Source organism: Platalea leucorodia (genome assembly GCF_965183815.1).
Source record: "Platalea leucorodia genome assembly, chromosome: 5".
In the NCBI taxonomy this organism is placed as follows: domain Eukaryota; kingdom Metazoa; phylum Chordata; class Aves; order Pelecaniformes; family Threskiornithidae; genus Platalea; species Platalea leucorodia.
Genome location: NC_138827.1, coordinates 86,084,395 through 86,112,361, shown reverse-complemented (window position 1 = coordinate 86,112,361; position 27,967 = coordinate 86,084,395). Strand labels below are relative to the sequence as shown.

Here is a 27,967-nt window from a genome sequence, read left to right as displayed (position 1 = left end):
GTACACTATTACAACACTACTATACAATAATTATCAATAATACTATAGGAACCCATCAGTGCAGATACAAGTTTGTTTTTCTAGGTAAACTATAGAAGAATACTCCAGACAACAACAGCCAAACTGTATGGTGGTTACATAGCCAAATGCAGGAAGGGAATACTTATGAATTTGAATGAATCCATGTGGGCTACCACAACATGGAATGCGTAATTAAACTATTTGCTTCTCTGCTGTGCCAGATCATAATCATGTCGTTCTGTTTGACTTTCAAACTGGAGTTATTAATGTATGTACGTATGTGCCACAAAGGTTGCTGCTTTACTGACACACTTTGCATCCTTACTACTGCAGAATCTGAGTTGGAGGTCAAACATGCAAACTGTAGCATGTTAAATAATCAACATTATGAGTAAAACTCAAAATTTATATGCTACATGAGACAGATGAAGCTGAAATAACAGTTTCCTAGAGTAGACTTGAAAAGAAAGGAATAGCGAAGGAAAGAAACCAACAAACATTTGAAAGAGCAGCAGTGGGTTTTACATAGCGAAACGTTTAGGGTATAAACTAAACCGGTGGAGGGATTGGCATTGCCTGATCCCATTTTCCTCCCAAATATGATCACAGACTTCAGACTTGTTTCAGGTAACAGAAGTCCAGTAGTATCGCCACAGAATTCCCAGGAATAACAGTGAGTGTCGCAGCCATGATATAAAACCTCCTTCCAATCCACGTAAACCCACCAAACTGTAAAAAAGGAGAAGTTATACCATCAGCACTAGCCAACCAAAACACATTTATGTGACTTGGCAGATAAATATTTTCTCTTACTTCAACAGTCTTCCAGCATGTATATTTATCAGATGTCTTAACAGTGACTTGAAACCACACTCACAGTTCTTTAAATTTAAACAATGGCGTTTGTCCTAGCCTGTCAGTGTGCTGAGTTTGAAAAATTGTTTTATGTAACTAGTCAGTTTGGACTTGTGTTATTTCAAACAAGTTGGAGCACATGCCTCTTTACAGTAGAAGTGCTTCAGTTTTAGTTAACTTTCGTTATGCAACAGCATCACAGTATAAGCTAAACTTGACTACTGATAATTTTGATTATGTGTTATTTTTGGATGATAATTTGTCTCCAACTCCGCAGTCACACTGTTCTCTCAGCCTAGACCCCCTAGTGGGGTCATATTAATTGTACTTTCTTACCTTCACTTAGTTATTTCTAAATCCAATTTAAACTTGCCCTCGTCTTTGCACGAACTCTGACAAAGTTCAGTCGAAGCTTTCTTTGTGTCCTAATGACATCAGTATTCAGAGTCAATGGTTACATTATCATCTTACCAGGAATTCTGTTTTCTTAGAATTAGTCTCACTTTTTAACAGTCTTGGTTATATCTGTCTTGTAATGATTTGAACATTATTTTATGACATACAGTATAATAAATATTGCACTGTATGTTTTACATAACTGTTTAAAGAGCTAATGCATCTACAAGTGTAATTTATGGAAGTGAAAGAGATTTGATCGGAGGCATTTAACTTTGCCCAAGTAACACCTTCAGCTAAGACTGTACAGATAGGCTCTTCAGAACATTTGCAAGGAAGAAAAGCTGAAAAGCAGTGTTGAAATGGCAGAAATGTAAGCAAAAATTTTCAGTGTCGTTTGAAACATCTCTTCACTGAAAAAGCCAGAGTGTCAGTCATGGTTTTTGCCTTTTCTGACTGTCCTCAAACCCATCTTCCAAAAGATCTTTTCAAGTTGTGAAGTTACTTCTTTGGAATTTTAAATGCTTTCTCAATTTCCATGCTTTTCTCCTGAAAAGGGGACAAATTTGAATTTAACAGGCAATGAGGTGAGAACAGAGCTTATAGGTAATTTACTATTTAGTTTAAAAGAAAAATGAAAACAACTTCTCTCAATCTTTGGTTTCATCTACCATATGACAACAATTAAAATTCTTAATTGAATATTGTACAAAAAGATATTTAAATCAGAGCAAGCTAGCCAATCCCAGGTGCTGACAGCACTCTGCATGATTTACTGTTTAGTGCTTAACAAAAACCCCATGAATCGACTGGAACAAATAAAGAATTCAGCTCTACTTTTAGACTTTTTGTAGCAGGTTTAGATCCTTATCCTATGCTTCTTATTGTGTACCACATGAAATTATCCTGAGAACTAGTTGCCTTGAAGTCCCAAGTTTTTAAACACACTAGAAAAAAGTAAGGCACAACTAAAAATTATGACCATTGGGAGGGCATAAGGAATCAGAGAAACAGAAACTGGGTGTAGTTTAGTGCTTTGCTGAGCTGTAACGCTGCTGAAATTGCCACCCCAATGTCACTGGGCCCTTTTGGTCTAGAAGGCCATCTTAATGAATAACAACAATATCCTTCAAGCATTAATCCCTTCACAGACACTTGCTGGTTTGCCATGAGGATGAAGAGCACATGAACACAAGTTTCAGTATTGTAGCCTATCAGAAACACGAAGAAAAGAACTACTAAAAATGACAGTTCCTCAAGAAGATCAAGTTTGCTTGGTATGGAATTCAGCCTAAGTAAGGAGGTGGCCAGGGAGCAGAGTAAAAGCCTTTATTTCAGCAAGGAAACCTGAATTATGTCCAAGAAAATCGCACCTCCTCTGTCCACAGACTTCCAGGAAATAACATACTTGCCCTAAAGTTCACCTGCCTCTGCCATTGCTCAGGGTCTGAAACAGTTTTGCCAAGCTAACCTATGTTATTTAGCCCCCAGTTTAGCGAGAGTACTACAGCAAAAAAATCTTTCCTGGGTAATCATCTAGCTATCACTGTTCATTTGCAAGTCATCTGGATCCATGAACTGTGTTGCACCTTGCCGCTGCTAGGAAACACGTGGTGGTGTGCAAGCATGCTCCTGTAGGGATAAAGGCAGCCTCTCGGACGGGGAGGTATAGAGCAGTGCAATGGCAGAAAGCAAGATTTGCTTCACGTGCACCATTTTCAAGGCAAACGTGGATCTCTCAGCCGTGTTGTTTCCACAGCCTACTTAGCAAGGGATCTCGCTATCCATTTGTGCAAGAGCAGCACTGGCCCACAGGAGCGTCTGATAAAGCAGGTGAGGACCTGACTGCACTCTCAGAGAGCTGGGGCCCAGATTCTTTGGGTTCAGGCTGCAGGGCAGCGAGAGCCCACCGCGCACCGTCTGGTCACGGTGAAGCGTTACGATTGCAGTCTACGGTATTGCTTCAAATAAAGACACCTGCCTGACAAAATGCAGTGCTGCGTTTTGTGGCGGAACAAGACAATTTCATTCCGTAGAGGGCTGGGATTACAGACTAGTTCTGGAGCAGTCTGTTGCGACCGTCAGGTGAGCAGTCGTACCTTTGAGCACTGCAGGACTGTGGGAGTAGTGAGGGGCCAGTACCAGCACCAAGCCCCAGGAACCAGCGGTGTTTCTCAGCGACTGACCCCTGCCTGGAAAGCAGAACCGACTGAACGTATTCCAGTACAGATGCTACCATGTGCAGCAGCAACTGTTTTGTAGTAAGTAAATGCATAGCAGTCCACCACTCGCAGCTACAGTCTGGAGTAATAATAGCAGGCAGTAATTACTGCAGTAATCATATCAAAGTAATTACATCTAAAGTTTGAATACCAACACGCTGTTGCTGAAGCATGGAGTCATTCCTACCTCGTAAAATTATTATGCTTTACTTGATGCCTAAAGTACTGCATCCCACACAGACCCATTACTGAGAAGAGTACGATCATTAGTCATCAGAGAGATTTACTGCATAAGAACTAGAGTGCTGTCCTAAATCCAGCTACTACTAGTGTCACTATTACAAAAATTAGTATTACTATAAGCCATTTCCACATGTAGTAGGGTGTTTTTTTCACATTATGAAGAGTGGAGTATAGTTCTAAAGCAATTCATAAAGCATATTAGAGAGAATTATGCAGAGCTGGCTGCCTTGCTCAGCTATCCCATTGTCACAGACCCCTCTCATTATACTAAATTATCATTTTTCCACTAACTTGCCACAAGAGCTGGTCCAAATTACTATTAGAAGTAAATAATGCTTTAAAACTGGGGAGAGGTCATCAGCACCAGAATACTGCACATTAATCTCTTCCATATAAGCCACTCAAGCGCTGTCACGACTGGTCCCAGTTTGTGAGGCGGAAGACTCAGAACAAGAGAAAGCACCATGCATTGTGGGGTAGGGCTCAGAGACCAAACAAAGTTGAAACTGAACCAGATCAGTTCCATTTTCAAAATTACCTGACTCTGATACAGAGACTCAAAACAAGCACCACGTGTTCTGAATTATGCTTCCAATATTTCTATATTCTCAGTTTGTGAATTTATGCCAGTAAGAAACAGAATCAGTATTTTTCTGAAGCATGTTTGTCGTATAACCAGGATAGCTCTACCATAGATCATCCTTCCAGCATGGTAAAGATTTATACCAACCTATTTCAAACCAACAGATCAAGATCAATGTTATTTCATAGGTTGTTCCTAAAGCTCTACAAACTGAGCAAAAAAACCACCTCATAATACAATACCAAGTAGCATAACCATTACAATATTAAGCAGATGGTATTTAAAAAGCATTCTTCTGCCACAAACCACCACCACCTCTCCTCAAATTTTCTAGAAATATACCGCAGTCTTCATTAACAAAAAAAACCCCAAACTCAGGAATCTTTCCTTCACACCTCTGCTTCCAACCCACCTTATGACAAGTCAAAATGCTTTTTGATAATAATAACTTCTGTAGTGACATTGCACTGTTTAGCAGTTACAATGGTTTTATTGCATGGTTAATAAATAGAATATAAATGACAAGGGAAACAGCTTTTATTTCAGCAACTTCTCAACAGTAGCAAGAAAAAATGAGGAAAATGGAGCACAGAATTTATTTGTATTTACTAATGCTTTCCTTGAGTTTACTTTGGAGACAGAGTCCCTCCTCCCTATCTTCGAACATCAAAATATTTCCAAACAATTTGTTAGAATTTTAAGACAGGTTAAGTCATAAGTATAAATTAGCTCCCAGTTTAAAAATATTATGTAAAGTGCTCCTGTCAGGATTTGTTCAGCTCAATGAATGATTTTTATTTAAGCATTTTAAAAAACAATATTTTGTTGAGCAGACACAATAATCAGATAAATAATATTTCAAACATCAGTACAAACTTCATTTACAAAACCTTTCCAGAATTCTTCTGAAAAAGGGTCCTCAGCTGATAAAAATAAATTCTATTAATTACCCTGAAAACCAGACAGGTATAACCAGGATCCAGTCACTGGATAACATCTTTTCTGTGGTAAGATTTAGTTCCTTTTTTCCTTTCAAATTCACCCATGAGAGCACATATATTGCTAAGTAAATATGTGGCTATACAGATGCATATAAAAAATAAGTCTTTTAAAGGACCTGTCCGAAATTTCAATTCCATATTTTTAGTTATGAAAACAGGTACATGGATCCACAGTTTTAACAAACGCATACATGAAGGACATCATTTCCGGAAGCGTTTAAATAGTGGATGGATGTGTTTATTTGAAGATGCCTTACTCCGTGAAGAGTGGTATTCCATGTAAACTGTATCATCTGCTCCTGACATAGAGCTCATTGTGCCCGTACGACGTGACACCTGCAAGTAAGGGGAGAAAAAACACAAGCTTAGCGTGTGATTGGATAGACCAGCTCTACGCTACTGATGCCCACTGGCTACTGGGCAGCACTGTTCTTTTAGTGACCTTAATGCCAAAAAGCCATTGAAGTTTTTTTTCTTAAGAATTTCTACAAAGAAAGTCACTGCCTGCCACTCACCGTAAGTATACAAATACAGGTAAGGTTTAATATGGAAAGATACCTTAGAGTGGGAATTCCTAATGCATTTCAGCACAATGCCATTTCGCTAAAAATTAACCCTAAAAAATTAATTATCACATTGTAGCTTGATTTTAACTTATGTATCAATAAACGTTTCAGGCTATTTATTTTTCTTATATCTGTTCCTGAAAATGTCAAACTACTACCTACAATAATAGCACTTCTCTTGAAAAATGAATAAAAGTGGCCCTCTTATGCTTCTGTCCTCTGGGCATGAGGAAATCGGGGCATGATTCAAGGAGCACAGTGCCACCACAAAAGAGTATGTGCTCTGACATATGTGTATCTTAAAAATGTTTTGAAATATTTTCATTGCTTGTGACTTAGAAGATTTACTTCAAAATCTGTACCAATAGATCTGTCATCTTCTCCCTCAAATGTGATGGAGAAGGACATGAATTCCATGTCTAACTTCTTTCTAGTGCCCAACAAGTGAATTACTCAAATAGCTAAGTGCTAATGCAGCTTAAAAAAATAAGTCTGTTCTCCACTGTTTCGCAAAGAAACTAGGGCATCACTGATGGCATCACAATTAGAATTAAAATGGAATGGTCCAGTTCTGTTGCATTTGTGGTCATCCTTTTCAAAGCATTATTCATTACCTGAGCTGACTTTGAACCATATTCTCCAGCGACTACTTCCTCCTCAGCATCCAGGTCAGATGCTTGTAGGACTTTCTGGAGAAGCTGCTGCTGTTCTTCTTTGGAGGAAAATGAAAGTTCTTCTTCTTCCATGCCTGCAAGCTTTGTTATTACCTAAGAAACAGAGCACAGTACAAGGTGAGGGCTCTTCCTCCTCAGCGTTAGCTATTCAAAACCAAAGACAAGGATTTCTGATTCCATATCCTCTTAGAACTGCCTTCAACTTTTATTAATGGTCTGAACAGCTTAACACTACACACAGCGCACATACATATAAAATCTCGCTAAGTGGTGTACATATATACAGACACACACATCCCTTGTTATATTCTAGCTGGAAATGCAAAATACGAACATTTGGAAAAAGAAAAGAAAAAAGAAAAAGTCTGGACAGAGGATGTCAGCAAAACACTGTCCATACCAGCTTGACCAAGAACCTGACCAAAGCACATATATCTCAGATGCATATTGAATTTACTGAAAGCTTAGCTTCATGCTGTGGGCTCTAGATTTGTCTAGTTTAAGAACTAGTACTTTATATTTAAGAAAAATAATCCACTGGCTTTCCAGACACTGAGAATTTTAGCAATAAACATTGAGCAATATGGGAAAAAAACCCTAACAAATTGAGATGCATGATCAGTTGTTGACAGTGCAGCAACCTGCAACGAAGCATCAGCAGCAGAGCAAAAGGACTCTGTCAACATTGCTGTACTTAGACACAAGATCAACTTCACTGTTACGCTTGTTCTCTTTGAAATTCTTAGTAACTCATTTGATAACCATGGATGCAGGGCACATGCCATCTACTGGCAACATAATGCCATATACTCCATTAGCTGAAAAACCTCTTCTGAAGAACTGAAAAGCTCTCAAGTTGTTATAAAGCTTCACAACAGACAGCTTGCTTTCTTAATTAGAGGTATTTTGAAAATTTCACAAGAAATTTTCCTGCAGTTAAATGCATTCTGGTAAACATGTTTATACATGAGGATCTCAGTTTTCCCGCTATGTTTCCAACTTGAAGAGGGTTTGAGAAAGACGTTCTAATTCAGCCATTTCCCTTGATTATGTAATGTTTCCCCTCCTCATCTTCCTTTTTCAGCTTATATCTTGAGTCAACACAATTAGCAACTAATTACCTTAGTAATCTCGGCTGGATCTGATCACAAAGACTGATAAAACAATATAAATACAGCTTAAGGCAAAACAAATCCACGTTAGATGCAAAGTACTGTTATTGAAAAACAGGGTAGTGAAACACTAGAACGAATAAGCGGTGTTGTGGGCTGTTGTCAATGGCAATTTCTAATTTGAAAATAGACATCTTTCTGAGAAATGTCCTAGCTTTAAGAATCCATTCAGGGAAGCAACCTGTCCTGCTCTATGGCTAAAGGAACACTATGGTCCCCCTTCTTGTTTATTTAGAAGCGCGTGTGCTATGATCATCTCAAAAATAAAGAAAAAGGAGTCACGAAAAGCAATTTTAAATTGCATTAGCCTGATTCCAGTTGTGGCTGCAGAACAGTGCTAACGTGATTCACAGGATGGAAAGAATTCCCACCGCATCATCATTTTTTTAAGCTGTTCAACAGATGCCAAGTTTAAAGTTATCCCCGATTCTTTGATATAGTGAGGGGTTCTGCTATTGGTTTAAAATTTAATATATCCTACATTCAGCCTCTACATAAAAACACAATACAGTAAATAACTAAACTATGTTTAGCTAACCAAAAACACCCACTAGAAAATTAGACTCCAAGCAGTAAGTTGTGATGACAAGGTTCCTATTTAAGAAGCAAAGACAAAATAAGTGATTCAGCAAAAAATATTATTCCAGTCCTCTTTTTGATGAAAGGCAGAGAACGGAGGTATTGAGAGATGGTGAGAAGAAAGTAAGTCCTAGGAAAAAAAGTGACAACTGTTACCCTTTTGAAGGAGCAATGAATTTTTAGTAATTTAGGCATCAGGAACAAAAATTCTGAAGGAGAGGACATCAGCACTGAAATAATTACCTAAAGATGAGGCAGACTCTCCATATTTGGCAGAATAAGAAGGCAAACATCTGCTGGTAATGACACATACATAGTTGATCCTGGCTTGGAATGAACACAATAGATGGTTTCTTGGAAGTTTCTTCCAGCCTCATTATTCTTTGATGCCAGCTATGACTAAGGCTTAAAGTTTGGCAAACAGAAGAAAATAGATTTTCTAACATTTTGTTCCTAAATGGTAAATAAAGAACATTCCAGTACTGGTCAGCTAAAATGTTGCTGCAGATACTCAGCTGCCACTTGCACTGCTTTTTTTCCCATATTACACCAAAGCTCCTAGGACTAGGTCTTCCTTGCAAAATAAAATCCCTCTATTTTAACCTCTTTCTTAGTTCTAAAATCAAAGGCATTCAAATATAAATAAAGGGATTTCTCTAATCTTCTTGGCTATAGCCACATAGATGCATTTGCTGTAATTAGTTGCAGCTTAGTACTGATCTACAGTTTTATCATTCACTACAAAGCAAAACAAGGTTTTTACCAATAAAGACTGTGAGATGTCTGTTAGGGTGTGAGGACCCCCTTAAAGCTCTCTTTAATAGGCCAGTGATTACAGAGCGATTATTTACTTCAGCATAGCTGCAGTTCAGAGAGGTTTTACCCATAGGGATGTCCCGTATCGCATGTGGGCCTCAGGAGGAAAAGCCCTTAAATAGCTAGGCTCAAGTGCAGTCCAGCGGAGGCTGCTTGCCCTGGCACCTCCTGCTATCCTTGCATGTTTCTGTCAACGCCACGAGCTTGAGCTTGTTCCCTAAAGGCAGACAGATACGGGAGCCTTATCTTTTATTCTTCTTCTCAGCAAAGTTTCTTACTGGGAAGAGTTCTAATCAGAGCAGTGAACTCCAGTTTTGTAAAGGAATAATCTACCTAAAAGCAAGAGCTATCATGACACTCTGTTGCCTTTAACAACCCAATAGATGAGCATATGGGGCAGCCCATGGATTAAAAGAAAAATAAATGAGATACACCGTGAAATCTATGAAATAGAGGAGCTTCAGTGGAATGAGATTTTATGTTTGGAAGAAAGTGACATATAGAGATACATAATAAACTGAAGTACAAGGGGTGATCGATTTTCAAGTATGTCTGGAGAAATGAGACAGCATTAAGTCCTTTACAAAAGGGAAACTTCTGACTTTCAAGTCATGGCTCTGTCACATCGTCAACACTGAAAATGTTCTCTATTTTGAGGAGTATGTTTTACCTGTAGGTAGGAAGATTTCTACTCTGCAGTAACAGTCTTTTCCTGCAGTAAATTCTGTCATTTCTTAATCAATTAACATTCAACCCAGTGACTTTGGTGATATAGTTCATTCTGTGCAGAAAAAATTACCAGAGGAAGGTCAAACTGTTGGTGGAGGCTAAATAAGCACAGTCTGAAGACCTCCATTAGCCAGACCAGTTTCTGCTATCACAGAACCACTGTATCAACATGTCTGCATCCTCACCGATTTTCTGTACCACTGCAGGCTCTGGACAGCATTGTGGAAATACTGCATAAGATTAATGCCTGGACAAAGATCCCTGAAAGGTATTTCTTTTGGAACGGGTTCCTAGACACTTCAGACACCTAACTTTATGATTCCCAGAGTCAGATGTACGAACGTAGGATGCCCGTTGTATGCTGTCTTTAGCCACAAGGAAAAAGATTTTCTCCCCATAGTGAAATACTGGCCTGAGACTGGAGTTCTTTGGAAATCATTTGTGACTTGTGATGTTTTGGAAGTTTTCCAAATTGCTGCTGGCCACTACGGCACGAATACCTATGAACAATGCTTTATGCACAACCAGTACGGTAATGTAGAACAGGAGGCCTGCGTGGATGGACAACTGAAGAGCATGAATATAAACCAACCATGAAGTAGCGTTCTGCTTCACTCCCCAGCAGGTGCTTCGTTTGAAGTTAGAATACTTACCTTTCTAGAAGCTGTACTAAGCTACTTGTATCTACCCTCACAGTAATATAGATGATTAAACAATAATGGAACAGTTCTTGCTTGTGAGCAAAACCTTCATTAATACATTCCATAACTGGAATTCGCAAGGATTTGACCTAATACTAACATGAAAAAATATGAAAGTTATATTCTTAGGCCACAAGTATAATAAATAGAAGGGACAAGTTACCTTGAAGCTATAACCTTGATCTACAAGAAACCGTTGTCGCTTTGTTGAATATGCCATTTCCTGAGTGTCTTGGGATACAAGAGAATAAAAAAAGGCATTGTATTCCTCTGCAACCATGCCTAGGAGACAAAGACACCGAGTGATTAGTTCCATTTGAAACGCGGCAACCCAGAACAAAAAAAGGCTGAATACTGAAAATAGGTGTTTAAATAAGTTGTCTTCCCACAAAAACAATGTGCAAAGTTTAGCTGCACCCAGACCTTACATAAACTGACTGACAAAGTACATAGCATGGAAATTCCTGCTCTTGTTCTTAATAACTTGAGAATGGCGGAAAAGGAAAAAATGAAAAAGGAAATGTAAACTAACACAATTACACTGGTGCTCTGAGAAGAACCTGCTTCTTTATTATGCTAGGCAAGGTGAAAGATAAAATTATTTTTAAGTCTATTATGTAAAGAAGTAAAAAGTCAAGATCAAGGATTGCAACACATGTCAAAAAAGTTCAACAGAAAAACACAAAGGAAAAGTTTTATCAATGTAGACTGGTGCTTGCAGGGTTTTTGCACTAAAAAAGGCGAGACAAAGATATTTAGCTAAGGATTCATACGGCTATCTGAAGCCCAGGATATACCAGGCTGTGCATAATTTTTTTTTTTTTTTTTTAAACTTACACTCCTGAAGATCTATTACCCAAATAGCATCGGGTTCTCTTGTAAAACCCAAGGTTTCACTAAGACTTTGTTAATTCACTAACATGGGTTTTGTATGCATTTTCAAACAAAACCTCAGCTGTAACAAGCACAAACTGCACATAAAATAAGTGTATGCAGATCTTAAGTGCAAGTAGAAAGTGTTTTAAGAATCATTTTTCTAACCAAAGAGCTCCTTGGTTATGTTTTGCAAAAACACAACTAGCTGGAAACCAAATCCCATTTTTAAAAGTAAGTAATCTGCAGTATCAAAAATGTGCTTTCTGGAGAATTGCTTTTTAGATTAATAGTATGATTTTCTAAAAACAATTTCATGTTGAGGAAATTATCAAGGAATGAAAAACTGAAAGCACCACCAAAGAACAAAAAGTTCATTTTCCTTCAGCTTTCTTCGTGCTTTGGAAGTTTTCCCGACACAAAGCTTTACTGGCGCAGGAAACGCTTCATTTTCATTCACTGGTATACAGGCATATATCCTCTTTGACTACAACGTAATCCAAGGACAATATAAAGAAGTATCATGAACATCCAGCTTCTATGCAACTCTATGATACTATGATCCGAGGCCCAGAGCCCAACCACCACCTCATTTACCTTTTTTGGCTCTCAGCACTCGTCCCAGTCTTTGAGCCTCCTGTCTTCGAGACCCACCATGGGACGAAATCTGAATCAGAACATTGGCTTCCGGCAGATCGAAGGATGTGTCACCTACCTATAACAGAGGAGCAGCCTCTGAGCGGTATCTTATTTCCAGATATCTTAAACAAAGACTTAATACAAATTACACCTTTGCAATCTGCGGTACAGATGTGTCAAATGCACAACATGCACATGTAACTTACTCTTCAATAAAGTTCACTCTGAAGATAGGTACAGGGACACACTGAATGTCCTCACTTACCTTGGAAATGAAAATAGTGTTGATTTTTGGATTGTGCTTGAAGTTTTGTAGAATTTGCATCCTTTCTCCTTGTGCAGTAGGACCATATATATAGGGTCTGGAAAGAACAGAACATATGCAAATTAAAGCAATTCAAGATTTCTCTATCATTTCTTTTGAGGTACTAAGATACCATGGGAGGGAGCGTGTACACATCTGAACCGATACAAAAACAAAACAGATTTTGGTACAGCTTACAGTTTACTTTTAGCTTGTTTGGCTCTTTCTGGCAGCTGCCCAGTTGTTTGTGGAACCCTTTGCAGCAACCCAGTCTGCCAGAAAGCAATTCCGACAGTTATAAATGTTTGGCAATTACATGCACCAATGAAGCTGTATATCAACAGACTGAATACATTTGCTAAGCCTACATGAAGGACTGACGCCAGCTGTTAAAATAGGAGATTTTTTTCCTCAAATCTACTGAATTAGCATATTGGCAGCTGCAACCTTTGCTTCCTGTTTAAACACTTTAAAATCCAGGCTTCTCTATCAAGCTGGCTGTTGGATATTATTCTGGGAAAATTATTTTTGCTTTTGAAGCTAACCTCTTGCCCCTCCTAATACCTTCTGGACCTACTGAAGCGAGAACATGGTCCCAGATGTTCCACGGCCATGAGCAGCTCACAGTGGCATTTCACCTAAGGTTTCTAATGTTTGGTGATGAATCACCTGGAACGTTCAGTATCTCAATCCAGAAGGCTCACACAAACTCTCAGTCACCCACAGACTTCATGAGTAACCTGGGCTACTATGAATTTTCCAAGATTCTCTCTAGAGTCTGGCTGTTCTCTTCCTGCCTAAGCAGAGTTAAAAAAAAAAAAAAAAAAAAAAAAAAAAAAAAAAAAAAGCTAGAAATGTTGAAGCCCACATAAAAAATGAGAGGCATGCAGGAGTGCATAGACACTGCTTTTTGATCTGTTGCACTACTTTTCCAAATGCTCATTAACAAGCATCTCCAAATAACAGGAATCAAGTTCTATAATTTCTAATTTGTTCACACTTCCGTACGTTATTTCTAACACAAGGAACCAACCCCACATGTTTCATTTAACTTTCAATATTGCACATAGATGGGTGGTAGCTGAACATGCTGTGCATAGTACTAATTACTGTGCGTCGGCTTCTCTTGATTTCTTTACTACAAACTTTATTCTATATTTTCTTTTACCAAAAAATCCTAGTCACCTCTAATCCAATTCTTCTATTCAGTGTATTTAACCAGATTTTTAGAAAAACACAACTAAAAAATGAAAGTGGCAAATGAGTCAACTCTGAAACAATACCGTTATTATTCAGTTAGTAGCATTTAGTAATATTTTTAAGCCTTATTTGAAATTTCATTTAATATTTGTGATGATTTTAATCCCCAACAAAACTTAAGTGACAGATTTAAACTGAAACTATAGCACTTGCAAGCCTTCTGTTTCTTAAAGCCACCGAGAAAGGGTTCAAACACATTTTTTTAATAACGTAGAGCTCCTGGCTATCAATCCTCTGTTTTACCCCCTCCCCTGATCCTACTTGACAAGGATTCATTAACACGTATCTGAGTACCTTCCTGAACCTAGAACACCCAATGCTAGATGGATTTTTTTTTTTTTAAATGACCCCTTTTCCTCACTGCAAAAAGATGTTTGAAGGATCTGCAAAGATGGATCCCTCTCCCATGAACTGACATTAACTATCAAAACTGTAGAGGCATAGTCCTTCAGAAACAGCCATTTAAACATATTAATAACACCAGTAAAAAACAGTCAGCACAGGAGCTATACGACACTGGATGACAGACTCACGACAGAGTAAAAGCTGGCTAAGCAAATTTGAATTCTGTGGCCCCCAAAATGATAGTCAAAATAATTCCTGTCATGTGCATGGTCTTTCCCTGCCAGTACCAAGGGAAAGGGGGGGTCAGGGAGGAAGCGGCAGAGGCAGCCAGACGGTGGCCATCTCTCCCTCCATCCGGGAGCCCACCCACCCTGGCCATCTCTCCCTCCATCCGGGAGCCCACCCACCCTCCATCCGGGAGCCCACCCACCCTACGTGCTTGAATCAGGTTATGAGAAGTGCGGTGGGAACTGTCCTCCTGCTGGGCCGGCACAGGCCGGGCAGCCAGCCAGCCTCGGCCACTGCCGCCGTACCCGCTGGGCTGCTCTCTCCTCCTTACAGATGTAATTCCTGCCCCACCCAAACTAACAGTTCCCTTTGTTTCAGCATGCTCATAGCTAACTATGATAGAAAATTCTCTTGTTCAGGTAAAGACTCCCCCACCTTTATCCCACACTGCAAGCCTCCTTTCTTTCTAATGCTGATGGCCATATAACCTGGAGCTCTGTACGTGAGAGGAACGGAGAATTCACTCAGGAACATGAAAAGCAAGCGCCTAGTATTTCTTCAACTGGTTCTCCTGTCATGCTTCCACAGCATCTACCCCACTTAACAACTGTCGTGCTACTTAGCGAGCTCCCCCTCCCAGCATCGCCTTTGCTAAAGGCTTTTTCTGCGGTGCACTGAACGCTGCTAGAGACATTCCAGAGGCATCACTACAGCTAATCTCTGTCCAGACAGATTAAAAAAAAAATTATGAAGGAGACCACGGGTGTTGGAATTCATCCAGCACCATTTGCTCTGCTTGCTATTTGATGTCACAGCAAGCCAGCACAACATGGCTGTTTAAACTACAGTCAAAACTGATCATGAATTTTGGAAAGTGTAAGGCTTGTTTGTGGTTTTGCTAAGAAGTACTGCTGAAATTCCTAGACATTAAATCATTCGCAGTCGAAATGCCCCACAGCTTCCAGTAAGGAAGGCGTTATTTGGGCTCATCAAAGAAAGGATGAGGCCAGCTTCTATGCTTATTTTCCCCAACAATTGCTCTATGCCTGACCCTGGCAAACACTCTCCCCGATCATCCCTCCCCAAATCCTACAAACACACTGATGCTAACGCCTCATTAAACTCTATTCGTACCACCTTCCGCAACGACACTCATTTTGGAGTCATTTAAGGTAGCTGAGGAGCTCATGGGAGCAATATCCTTTCGTTTATTAAACGATTACAGTAGTTCTAGCCAGTGCACTGGTACAGCACAGATCCCCAGAAAGTTTGTCTTAGGTTTTTTAGACAAGGTTAAGACCTTTTGAGAACCTGAAGAGGAACGCCCTGGGTCCCAAAAGACCTTGAAAGATCCAGAGTGTTTATTTGAAAAACTTCATCTCAGCAAGACAGGGGAAGCTACCATCTGTTAAAAAAATAGTTCTAGCACTATTTTTAAAAGCCCCTCATTTTTCCACTGTCTTTTAATAATAATAAAGTAAATGGAGAAATACTAACAGTCTTTCACAGAAATCTTGGATGAAAACTCCTCTAAGGAAAGTGCTGAACAGAGGTTCTTTTCAAATGGTTCTACACCAAAATAATGCTGCAGTGCCAATAAAATCTACCCAAAAAGCCACCCTCCTGAGCTCCTTCCTATACAGGACGACTGGCGTTAAATCAAAGAATTAAAAGAAATATCTAAAGACTACTGAAAGCTGTGAGATTACAAGGCAATTTTCCAGGAAGGATGAAAACAACAGTGCCATCGTTGCTTGTGGACACTTACTTCCCAAGTCTGATTGCATACTCCTTCAGTGCAAACACATTGTCGGCAAATACGATGATTTTATCATTCCGTCGCTCATGAAACTTAATCAGGAACTGGCAGGCTCTGAATTTATTTGGGTTCATGGTGTACAGCAGTATCCGTTTCTTTGTTTTGATAGCTACATATTCTCTATAAAATTCAGGTGACATTGGGCACCAAACCTAGAATTAAAAAACATACAAACACACACAAAGTAACCCTCTGTTATTTGTTTATTTTATTGCTGTGGGAACTGAAAAGATATTGGGGGGATAATAACGCATTATAACTTTCTGTATAGCGCAGGCCTCAAATTTTAACACAGTAATTTATGTACTAAAATGAAAGACACCGATTGGTGCAGTCTCCAGCACTGCCAAACTGTTTAACATCATTAATATTCTGGCCTTCCAAAATGCTTTAGCAGTGAGATCCACGACAGAAACAGGCAGTGGGATTGGAACAGGACTACTGAGAGAGATTTCCTTTATGTTTCATACTTAATAATTTTATTGAATGCTACTACTTTTTACAGAGCAATAATTAAGGGAACGAACTGTCTGTGTAATCGCCCAGCCACAGCAGTCAAAGCTTTGTCCATAAAAATTCATTTTCATCCATATTCTAAAAGCTTAGAGACACATTTAGTCTTCATTACAGAACAAATTTACCAATCTTTTTTTCATATACCCACAAAGGAGTGACCTTTATTTGAACAGCTATTGAGTCTACAACTTTCAAAACACTAGGACTGATTAGAAGTTTTCAATAGGTTTCCCTAAGCAATTATTTTATTATGTAAATACGTATCATAGTACTCCACAAGTCTAGGCTTACTGAGGTATTTTTCTACTGTAGCATAAAAATAGAAGAAATTATGAATTTAAAAGTTTATGCCAATGCAACCATACTATCTACAGCATATAATGACACTATCCATAGTGCATATAATTTAGAAGACGTTCATTCTGCTGTATACGGGTTATTCCCCCATGGCCATTGCACAGTACAAATTAACAGAATACTGCAAAGAAAAGCTTCCTTCATAACCAGCTAAGGAAGTTATGTGACAATTTACAGGAGTTTATTTAAACAACCTGAATTGTTCTGTACTGTTAAGAACTACTTTTTTTGTTTCAAAACATTTTTTCCAGTGAGTTAAATGCTAGATGAGGCTTTTTTCATCCCTTGACTACATTAACAATAAATTTACGCATTGAATAGGCTCCATTGTTATTGTATGCTGTCTATATGAAAGATTTAAAATTCTTAAATCAGAAGAGAATACTTCAAAGTGAGAATGAGATATGAATACTGAACATTTGATTGTAGTAAAATAATTCATCTATTGTTCAATGCCTCCAACTACACAGCAAACTGAATATATTTTGATTTGTATTTGCACTCTCTTCTGGATCTGGAAATGGATAAAATCTACTTCTCACCACCCTAACGATCTTTTCACTTTTACATTTTTCAAGACGCGCACTCCAAGCAAAAAACTTAGTATGGCAGCTGGGAAAGGGATTATTTGTAAATACAAAACTCTGAAAATACAGTTAAAGAATAGGCTTGTTCTCTTTTTTTAAATTTCTTTTAACTTTTTTAACTGTGCTGCTTGTTCTCTTTTAGAGCAGTGAAAGAGTAGTACCTGCAATGACCATGACCTGCCTTATCAGACAGCAGCACTGCCCTCTCTTGCCACCCAGAAAGAACCGCACTTAAAGAGCGAACCAGACATCTTGGCTATGGGGAATAAGGCAAGCTGATTAAAGATGCTACTTCTCAACAGCATGTCAAGAAAATCCAAACAACTATGCAATGCAGCTGTGCATGTATTAGACTTGTTATTTACCAGCCATCAACATGGCTTATTTTGATGCTTTGCTTTTGCTAGTCCCATCCAATGTTGTTTCAAAACACTGGCCTAAAGAATATAAGCGTGCAGAATTTTCACATCGTTCAGAACAACAGTAGCCCATGCTTCACTTCTCAATGTCTAAAGGGCAGTTCAGGGACTGAGCAGAATCATGCTCCCAAGGCAGAATTAACTAAAGTGCCTGAACTGTCAAATTTGGATTTGCAGACTGGTTATTCTCCATTCAACCTAGTTATTTTCTAGATGTTGTTCACTTGCATTCTATTAGTTAAGAATAGTTGTAGGGGTTTTTTCCTTCTATAACCTCCAGTTTACACAGAGTTCAAAAGGAGAACAGCTGACCTGCACCTGCATCTTTTATTCCAGTACCAGAGCTAGGAAGAATTGCATGAAACTAGCAAGACAGGTTTAAAACAAACAAACAAACAAACAAAAAACCCCACACAACAACCAACAACATAAAACCAACACAAAAACCCCACAAAAACAAAACAAAAAAAAAAAGAAAGCAAAAAATCCCCAGGAAAAACTGAAGAGACAGTTAAGTTATGAAACTCCACCATAGCAAGTTGTAGCTGCTAAAACTTTACTTCCATTCAATGGGAGTCCAGACAAGTTCACGAAAAAGAAACCCACTGATGGTTACACAGAAACCACGCAAAGCTCATAAATGATTGAGGGCTTGGAGAAGTATCAGGAGGAGTAACAGATATGTTTGCCCTGGTTTTATATACTTCTCTAAGTATCTTACTTGACAACTTATCAGAGACAATATATTTAGACCTTTAGTCTGACCTAGAAAGGTTACTTTAACATTCTTATGTGCCTGTGTGAAAGATTTCCACTTCTCCGATACTGGATTTTTCTCTCATCCATATGCTGGAAAGAACAGAGGTCACACACCATTATATCGTGAAGAGACAGTAAGATCCAGCTCTATGTTGTCAATTTTCACCCTCGTGCATTCAGGCTTGAAATAAGCAGGTCTTTTTTTTTTTTTTTTTTTTTAGAAAAAACTTTCTACTATCCTTCTTTGTTTTAAGCGTTACAAGAATTTTCCTCAAACGACTACAGACTGTCTACCAGCTGAAGTCTCTAAAAAGCAGCTTCGAGCATCCCACCTGACGTTACGCTCATCATAACACAATGTTACGATGTGACGCTAGCACAGAGAACTGAGCTTAAGATACAAAGTCAAGTCAGACAACATCAATGTCCACTGCATCGAACTACGTCTACAATACTGCAACCGCTGTCCGCGTTTCCAAATGCTGACTTGGAGACAGCTGATCAAACACCACAAACCCCGCAAAGAGAAAGAGTGCTGAAGTCACTCTGGAGAACATGTGGCTGAAGAACACGTGGCTACTGGATTTGCCACATGTTCATATTGACCAGAGGCAGCCTTGCCTAAGCGACAACGCAAATAAAAAGTCATAAGGGCACCTGTTTTTCCCAGTTAAATACTTAAAATTTTATACATCTTCCTTAAAAACAAAAAAGTTATAAGCATACTACATAAACACTAGTAGTACCAAAAAGCAGAGCATCACCTCAGCACACTGGACTTTAGCAATGTAGCCGCTGTTCTGCAGCTCCATCCAGTTGGCTTCATAGAGCTTTGGTCCGATCAGGAAGTTCAGGTCAACAATTTTATCATCTTCTCTGACCAGGGTAGCAGTCAGCCCCAGTTTACAATGAGCTTGTACAATAGTGAGCACACGTCTGAACATTTTTGCTAAGAAATGCAAGACAAATTTTCTGTTTACTTTCCTGAATGGATTTAGAAGACAAATACTGCAACTTAAAAAACACTTTCAACAACTCCTGAACACAAAGCAAGCACAGCGTTGCAAAGTTTTACCCCATTTCACATACACTTCTAACAAATCTGCATTACAGCAAAACTTCACACTGATTGCAGCTTTAGTTTACATTTTCAGTGTACTCTGAAAATCTCAGTAAACCTTCCGGCATCTGTATTATTTGCCATTTCCCAAGAGAAAATTAATATACTCAGAGGTTACATGGCTTGTTTCAGGTCATATAGCATTTCATAGAAAGAACTATGACACGAGGACTCTTGGCTGACTCTGCCACATTCAGGACTTGTAATATATGGCAGGATTACTCATCTTCAGTATTGCTAGAGATCCTGTAATTGCAGAATCTGAAGATACAGAGGAGATTCTATACCTTAATTTTTATGAAACCAAGAAAGACCAGAAGTGAAAGAACGGTGGCAGCAATATGCTACTTTGATAAAATAGCAGCTCATCATCAAGGTCTACTTCTGAAATCCATCATTTCTGTAGACACCAAGTTACATTCAAATGAAATCATGAGAATAAGGCAGAGCAGCTAACAGAATCCTGGGTGGTATTTTTAGCCAGGATTATTCCACAGACATTTTAATACTACATTTTTGCTTTCCAACAGTATAGATCTCAATTACATAGTAATTTCAAATACAACATCTATTTCTAGACAGCAATCACTATGGTTACTCATATTTTATTGAGTAGAAATAGATATTAAAATCTAGCCTACAGTGCCACTACATCTCAAAAGAAAAGAAGGCAGATGAATTCCTCTCCTGTTCAAATTTGTCTACAGCAAGATTATACAAATGTAATTCAGGTATCTTAAGAGCACTTTATGAACCTACACAGAAGGAGAAGGCACTTGTATTTCACACTGCCATTATAAAAAACACAGTGTCTTATTTGAAGGATTTCAGAAAACTAATTGTCAGCTAAACTCTGTAGTATCAGGGGGAAGGGGGGGGGGGAGGAGAACAAGGCAGTTTACTTGTCTTGAAACCCTAAGCCATGGGTTTACTCACTATCTTAATCATGAGAAAGACAGCAAAAAAACACCACTTCTAAAAGAGCAGAGTAACGTTATCAGTGTACGTAACATGAAAGGTTTGCACACCATTTCCTTACCAGGGATAGTATGTACTTCATCAAGTATCATAAGGCCCCACTCTTGACTTTTAAGCCACTCCATGACTCTTTCTGCTTCCCAGGATCTTTTTGTCGTGTGTCCCAACATGGAATATGTGCTGATAGCAATAGAACAGCCAATGGGCTTGTCTTTGGCATCAGAAGTGAACCGACATATCTGACTGTCGTCAATGGTGGACCACATCTTGAACTGGGCTTTCCACTGCTCTACAGACACTGCAGAATTACCAAGGACCAGGCACCGCTTGCGGACAGTACACGCAGCCGTCACTCCAACTAGAGACTTGCCAGCACCTGCAGGGGAAGAAGAGTGATGTTCAATTGTCATCTCTCAGATATCGCTGGAGTAGGAGAAAAAAAAAAAAGAGCAAAGGAAAACAGGAAAACTGTGACAGGATATGAAATCACTTAAGGGCAAATTCTTTGTGGTTTCTTTACTATAATAGTCTTAAAGAAACGGAGTATTCACTTCTAAAACAAACAGCTGGATTGTCTACTCGACACGTAACTGTATTTTCTCAGGAAAATTATTGTAAACAATGGCTTTGCCAATTAGAAGCAATCATTTTAATGCTTTCTTAATTTCAAAAGCATGTTAAATTCCAGGTGGCTACAGAAAGCTTCCCCTAGAGGTGACCTATCCCATTGCCTCCGCCAGCTGTTCGTTCCCCCACATAGCAAGTCCTTAAATCTTTCCATTCCTCCTTCACGCTGCTTCCAGCATCCCTTACACACTCTCTCAGGCCCTCGCCGTATCTCCCATGTGCCTCCTCCATCCCCAATACCAAGGGCACTGGCGTGCAGTCTCCTTTCTCTCCCTTTTCCATTGCTTCCTGCAGGTTGTCCCAATCCGCACATTCCTCACTTCTTTCTCAAGCTCCCCTGCCCAGAACTTGTGCACACAAGGCTCTTTTCTTCCTTGCACCCCCCATGCCATATTTGTATTTCCAGTTCCCCCTATTCCCAACAAAGGAACCAATGATTCCAATGCCAACAGCTTTACGTTTCACTGGAAGATCAGCAGAGCTGACTCAGAGGGAACGGTGAAAGCACGAATGGTAATTTGAAGCTACCCCAACCACAAATCTTCAGTCACTACGGGGACACTGACAGCACTGCTCAGCAGATGCCCGACAGCTCTATCAGCCAGGCTCTCCCGCACCACAGCCTCGCCAACCGCTCACTGAAAAACAACAGGACTCTGCCTGCTGGTACCCAGAACAGTCCCTACTACTGTTTGAAATCTAAGCAGCTGTCATATTTGGAAGTTACTTTTCTACAGGCAAGTAAAGAAGAAAAACCCTAAATACCAACCCAGAAACTTACCACATGGCAAGACAATAACACCAGATCTGGCTCGCCCATTTCCAAACATCTTCCGTAGGCTTTTCTCTTGGTAGGGCCTGAGAACCGCTGTAGGTTTCAGATCTATATTAATATCAGGATTCACAGAATCATTTCGGAAATCATATTCTGCCAGCAAGGGGTACTCCAAATGGATACAACGCTTCTGAAGTTCTTCAATCATCTCCTGAAGAGGAACCAAAGCTTCAGATGGTAAATTTTCCACGTCTGAATGAATTCTTTTTTTTTTTTTCCAAACAACCAGATTATATACGAAACCAGATTATATACGAAATCACATTTATATACGAAATCACATTTATCTTTTAAGCTCATGAAGCCTGCAAGAGTTAAAGTTTATTCCAAAAACTTTATTTGTGACCACCCCCGCCCCCCTCAAACATTTTAAATAACAGTTGCTCTTAGAGAGGGCTATTTGGACAGATGGAAGAACATGACGCATTAATCTCAGATGTGTTGTTTATCCGGCAGTGACTAAACTGCACCCTGAAGTCCTGCAACAAAGAGCTCAAAAACAGACACAAAAGGTTCTGTGTGTTACACAGAAGGACCTACCAAAGCTGCACATCTGTTATCTGGAAAATCTTCATACCCTGGTAGTGCAGTTATTGCACCACAAAGACAGGTTAATTCAATCACCAAAAGGTTGTTGGTTTGGTTTGGGGTTTTTAAATAAACAAAACAGCTACTAAGCTATCTTTTTAAAAACTTTCCGTTTTCCCCAGTAAGACATCATTAGAATCACCGAGTCCAAAAACAACTTGAGAAAATTTACAAAAGCTCTCTGAAAGTCAAGCCAGGACTGCGCTCCAACCTCCAGCTACCCTTCTCAAGCTAGGAAATCAGAACCATCAAGCATTTCTTCTGTAAATATGAATCACAAAACAAAAACAGATAAAAAACCCAACAAACCCAAAAAGAACTAAGTCTTGCAGGCAGGGAAGGAACAATACCCAGTCTGCCGCCCTCTGTACTGAAGAGGAAGATTGTAAGATTTTGGAAGGCAAAAGGAAAGAAATGTTGATGACTTCCAGCGATTCCCCCCATCAAACAAAGAACCACAGTACTTTACATTAAGTTCTCATGCTTATTTGCAAGTCCCGGGCACATTTCCCAAAGCCACAAATGCAGAGACTAAAATACGCATACCTGCTTAACTTCAAAAGATACTGTCTGCGTTTCCTCCTCCTCCTCCTCATCTTTGTCCATCTGCTCATAAAACTCAAATAAGTCAGCTGGGACATCCGGCTTATTCTGAGCATCTGTTCCCTGGGACGTTGAGGGACCAAAGCCGCCTTCACTGGATTTGGAGATCTGAAAGAGATGGACAGGAATTTCCACCAAAGGTTTCATGAGAGACACCCCCCACCCACCCGCTAAATTTGGGCTCATTACGGAGGGACAGATCATTGCTGACAGGACTGAAAGCAAATGCTGAGACAACAAGCAAACGCTTTATCACTCCAAACTACTCAACAGTTCATCCAATGTTAATTCCATCATTTTAAACCATGCCCAAACATACCGCTGATTTACTTGTGAATGTCTCTGTAATGAGCTCTGTTTCTTCACCCTCAGCATTTCTCAGGCGACAGTCTCTAATAACATGGTCTTGCAGAAGCTGCTGAATGACATCAGGGTGGGTGCTTTCCACAAAATACCTAAAATTAAAGAACAAAGAAAAACATTTTTATGAACTCATCACCTGAATAACTTACAGGAAGGTAGCATAGATACTTAAATAAATAAAATAGCTATCCCAGATGCACTCTCAAGTATCCCATCCTGGGGGTGGCAATTTAAAAATAAAGAAATTATGGCAATCAAAATCTTAAAAAGATGCCTCATACCAAAAGCATTATGTACTTTGCAGTTATCCACCTGGCTCAAATGTTCTCTAACATAACACGAGTGGGAAACCTCCAGTGGAACTGCCTACAGAGAGCTCTCACACACACCTGTGACACGTGATATTATTTGTGATCTGTGGCATTTTTGAGACTGAACTGAGGCGAGTCTGTGAAAACACTGGATGTGATGTTTTAAAGTCCTGCCCACAGGACCAAAAAAGCCCAAAAGACAAAAACCCAAAACCTCCAAAACACAAGCCATCTAAAAACTTCAATTAGCGCACCCTGAAATTGTTTCTCTCCCTGGAGATTCATCAATAATGACGCTGGTTGGAGATCACAGTTAAAATGTGAGCCAAGAGAGACTTAAGTCTGAACTGGCATGGGAGACATCTTTTTCTCAGAAACACCTAGGAAGAGGACAAAAACCTGCGAGTAATACTAGCGTTAGTTTTACCCAAAGCAGCAGGTTCAAAAAAGCAGCAGCACGAGCAGAGCATTACAGTCCCAGGGCCCATCTATGGCTGCCGGACAAGAGAGAACTTTGCAGAAGAAACAAAAGGAGAAAGAGAAAACACAGCAAGGTGCAGACACAGATTCAGGTTTCTGCTGTCTCTCCCTTCCCTCTCTCTACCGCAGAACCACAGGTTTATAGAAAATTGGTCAGCTCTAAATGAGCTGACCTCTCAAGGTCCCTTCCAACATTATCTTCTATGTTTAAAACACACCAGATTCGACCCAGCCACAAGCACACACCTCTTGCCCATGGATTTGCTTATCCTTCCTGAATAATGGATTACAGGTCGGAATACACGAGGCTGAAGGACAGCTGTAGAAAAACTTGTCTAGCCAGGCTCACGTAAATTAGGAAGGAATGAACAAAACAATTATCTGAAAACGTTAAGGATACGTTGCAAGTCCAAGCAATAAAGAAACAAGCTAGAATATCAAATTTGCAACCTACTTTTAAAAATGAATGATAACCACTAGTAGCTCGGAACAACCAAGCTGAATTCATTGACTAACATATTAAATACTTTCAACAACTGAAAAAGCGATCTTGTATTGACAGATGCCACACTCAGCTGGGAGCTTTAAGACTCAACAGCTACTGAGACCACTCATTTATGCAGAGCTGTGCATCTGGAGGACCTCCTCTGCCACCCGCGTTAAGGAAGAAGCCGCTTACCTGTTGTGCTTCAGTACCAGCTTCACCTTCCCATAGCTGACGGTGCACAGCTACAGAGGAACAAGAGCGGTCATTAGGAATACGCAAAAGAGCGATTCGACACTTGGGACCAAATGCTGCAGTGCAATTTGGGTCTTTGTGGGGAAGCACGGTATCATAAAACATTTACTTGCAATGTCGTTATGCTTATGGAACAAACCTGAAAAGGTATTTTCAGAAGACGCGTGCATCATCTCACGCAGGAGATCAATCACAGATACTCAAGTTTTTATACCCGATTCCCATCTGCTTCCAAGACTGCAAGAAGATACTTGCAGGATACGGTAAGCGATGTTTTACAGTGTCCAGCTATTCCAGACCGCTTCCCACACTCATAGTCTTCCAGAGCAAATGCGAGGAAACTTTCCCCACATACAATTCCTACTGCCTGAAAGGGTGCACACAGATGCTGAGGTGTACTTCTTTCTAGATGGTATAAACCCCGCACAGGGTATCTTGTGAAAATAGTATGTGTGCAGCAATATACTACAGAAACAGACAAAAATAAGATGAAGCCTCTGTTCTCTTGAAACAGTGACAGAATAGAATAAGACGGTAAGACCAATGAATTAACAATTAAAAAAAAAAAATCAATTAAGCAGAGACAGCAGGAAAGGCTTTCACTAGTAGCAGCAGATATATTTCTAATGCCAATAAAATAGTCTTACCTTGATAAACTGAATTATTCCATCTGGGACACCAGTCTTGCTCAGTTTTTGTAAATATTCCGTGATGTCGCTCGTCTGTAAGCCAACGCTAACAGCAGCATACAGTGAGTAAGCAGTCAGCTTGTACTCGTGAATGTGGGTTGGTCTGCACACAGGCTCAGCAATGGCAACCAAAAAATCCTGTGCGTATTTGTAAACTGGAGAAAAGGCTTCCAGAAAAATATGGCCATCAGGAGCCTACAGAAATAAAGAGAAATGCTGAAGGTGCAACAGCGTTAGTTGAGCAGAATCAGGAACGTCCTATAAAGCAGCCGTTATGATATGGAGGCAGCCCGCTATTTAGGTAATAACGCATCACAGGTTTCAAAAAAAGCGTTTGCCCTAACAACGAAGTTATGAGAAAAAGAAAGGAGACACAGGAGCGTTCAACTTTAGTGTTCTCAAAGGGTCCAGACATTGATTTGTACGTGCCCCTTCTATGGCACTAGGAGTAAACCACGCCCAGACCGATTAAGCTTTTCCAGACTGACATGTCGGGGTATTTTTTCTTTTTTAATGCTAAGCAAATTGCTTGAGCAGAGGCAAGCTTCCAGCCCATTCCCCTGAAACAGAACAAAACTCCTCACACATTTTACACAGAAGGAGCGGAGGAGGAGAGATGGCAGTTGTGTGTCACAGCATTCAGCAACAGGCGCTGGCAGGGCAACCACCTCTTCTCCACAGGCCTGTACGACGGGCCGTGTCTCGGGCAGGCAGAGAAAACAGGCGGTACCAGTTATGGAAGACGAGACCAGCCTGGCTCAAGGCTGTTTCCTTCCAACATAAAACCCCAGTTACCGTGACACTGCAACAACAGATCCCACTTGTGTCCTTAGCCAACGCAGTTGCTCCCACGAGCCATTTTACCTCCCTCCTGGAAACACCTGGCTTAAGGTGCTCCACTGCCCGCTCCGGTCGGTGGCACGGCCCCAGCCAGGGATGCCCGAGGGAGAGGGGACGGGCGAGGGGCCTACCGGGGCGGCAGCAGTTCACCTGGCCCGTCCGAGGGGCCCCGGGCGGCGGCTGGCGGCGCTACCGCGCCGCTCACAGCCCGACCTGGGCGCCGCGGGCAGCAGGAGGGCGCGCCTCCCCTCGGCCCAGCCGCAAGGCCGGCCCCGGGGCGGCCTCCCGCCGCCCGCAGACCCTTTTTCTCGGCGCCCTCGCTGGACGCCGGCGAGCGGAGCGCGCGTTGCCGGGCGGCCCGCGGCTCGGGCCCGGCCTCCTCACGGCGGGGGAAAGCCCAGAGCGCAAGCACCGCCCCGCCGGCTGCCCGCAGCCCTCACCCGCCCCGCGCAGGCCCGCGGCGGCCGGGTCACCGCGGCGGCCCGCGGCGAGCAGGGCCGCCAGCTCTCGGGGGAGGCGCCCGCGCCCTCCCCGGCCCGGGGACGGCAGCCCGGCGGCGGGGCGGGCCGCACGTACCACCCAGAGGGGACGCGAGGCGTGGTCGGCCTTCAGCGGCATCTGCTGCCGGTAGTCCTTGGCCCCGTACTCGTCCACCTTGGTGCCGCTGTCCTCCACCTGCTTCCCCGCCGCAGAGGGCACGGCCTCCTGCGACTCCTTGCCGGGAGCTTCGTCTTCATCGTCCTCGTCGTCATCGTAATGGCGCTTCTTGGACTTCTTCTTATCTGGGAGCAGAGCCGCAGCTGTGACGGACGGGGCGGCACGGCCGCCGCCCGGCCCCGCGGCCCCCCGCAGCGGAGCTCCCCGCCCCGCGCGCCCCCGGCCCCGCTCCGCTCCCCGCCGCCCGCCCCGCGCCGCTCACCCCGCTCCTTCCTGCCCATGGCCGCCGCGCCGCGCCCGCCGCGCGCCAGCGCCCGCCCGGCGCGTCACTTCCGCCGCGCGGGAGGGGAGGGGAGGGGAGGGGAGAGGAGGGGAGGGGACGAGGCACGCGGCCAGCGCCGTCGATTTTTTGTTCCCGGGGCCGCCGCCGCCGCGGGGGGAGGCGCGGGCGGGTGGGGGAGCGGCGCCTCGGC

At 41.4% G+C, this 27,967-nt stretch overlaps 1 protein-coding gene across 8 annotated transcripts; it reads right to left on the bottom strand.

The window, feature by feature from the left end:
- Positions 1-526: 526 nt before the first annotated feature.
- On the bottom strand, positions 527-27,829 carry ERCC3 (ERCC excision repair 3, TFIIH core complex helicase subunit). Of its 8 annotated transcripts, XM_082313128.1 has the most exons (16): positions 27,757-27,829; positions 27,414-27,619; positions 25,956-26,192; positions 25,249-25,298; positions 23,735-23,870; positions 23,359-23,523; positions 22,171-22,375; positions 20,824-21,138; positions 19,429-19,613; positions 15,976-16,178; positions 12,336-12,432; positions 12,029-12,146; positions 10,722-10,840; positions 6,502-6,654; positions 5,513-5,657; positions 527-750 (listed from the first exon to the last, which is right to left on the bottom strand). In XM_082313128.1, the coding sequence occupies exons 1-15, from the start codon at positions 27,773-27,775 to the stop codon at positions 5,523-5,525; spliced, it is 2,343 nt and encodes a 780-aa protein (XP_082169254.1). In that variant the 5' UTR covers positions 27,776-27,829; the 3' UTR covers positions 527-750; positions 5,513-5,522. The 8 variants fall into 8 exon arrangements, with proteins under 8 accessions (XP_082169254.1, XP_082169253.1, XP_082169260.1 ...); XM_082313127.1 differs by lacking the exon at positions 527-750 and having other exon boundaries at positions 4,728-5,657; XM_082313130.1 differs by lacking the exons at positions 527-750; positions 5,513-5,657 and adding an exon at positions 8,556-8,639 and having other exon boundaries at positions 6,589-6,654.
- Positions 27,830-27,967: the final 138 nt, after the last annotated feature.

Excerpts from the sequence above, each read along its gene's own strand:
- ERCC3 (XM_082313128.1), bottom strand. Across the intron at positions 23,524-23,734 it reads CATTCACAAGTAAATCAGCG|ATCTCCAAATCCAGTGAAGG; the intron begins GTATGTTTGGGC and ends CATCTCTTTCAG. Across the intron at positions 22,376-23,358 it reads TATCTTTTGAAGTTAAGCAG|GAGATGATTGAAGAACTTCA; the intron begins GTATGCGTATTT and ends GTTCCTCTTCAG.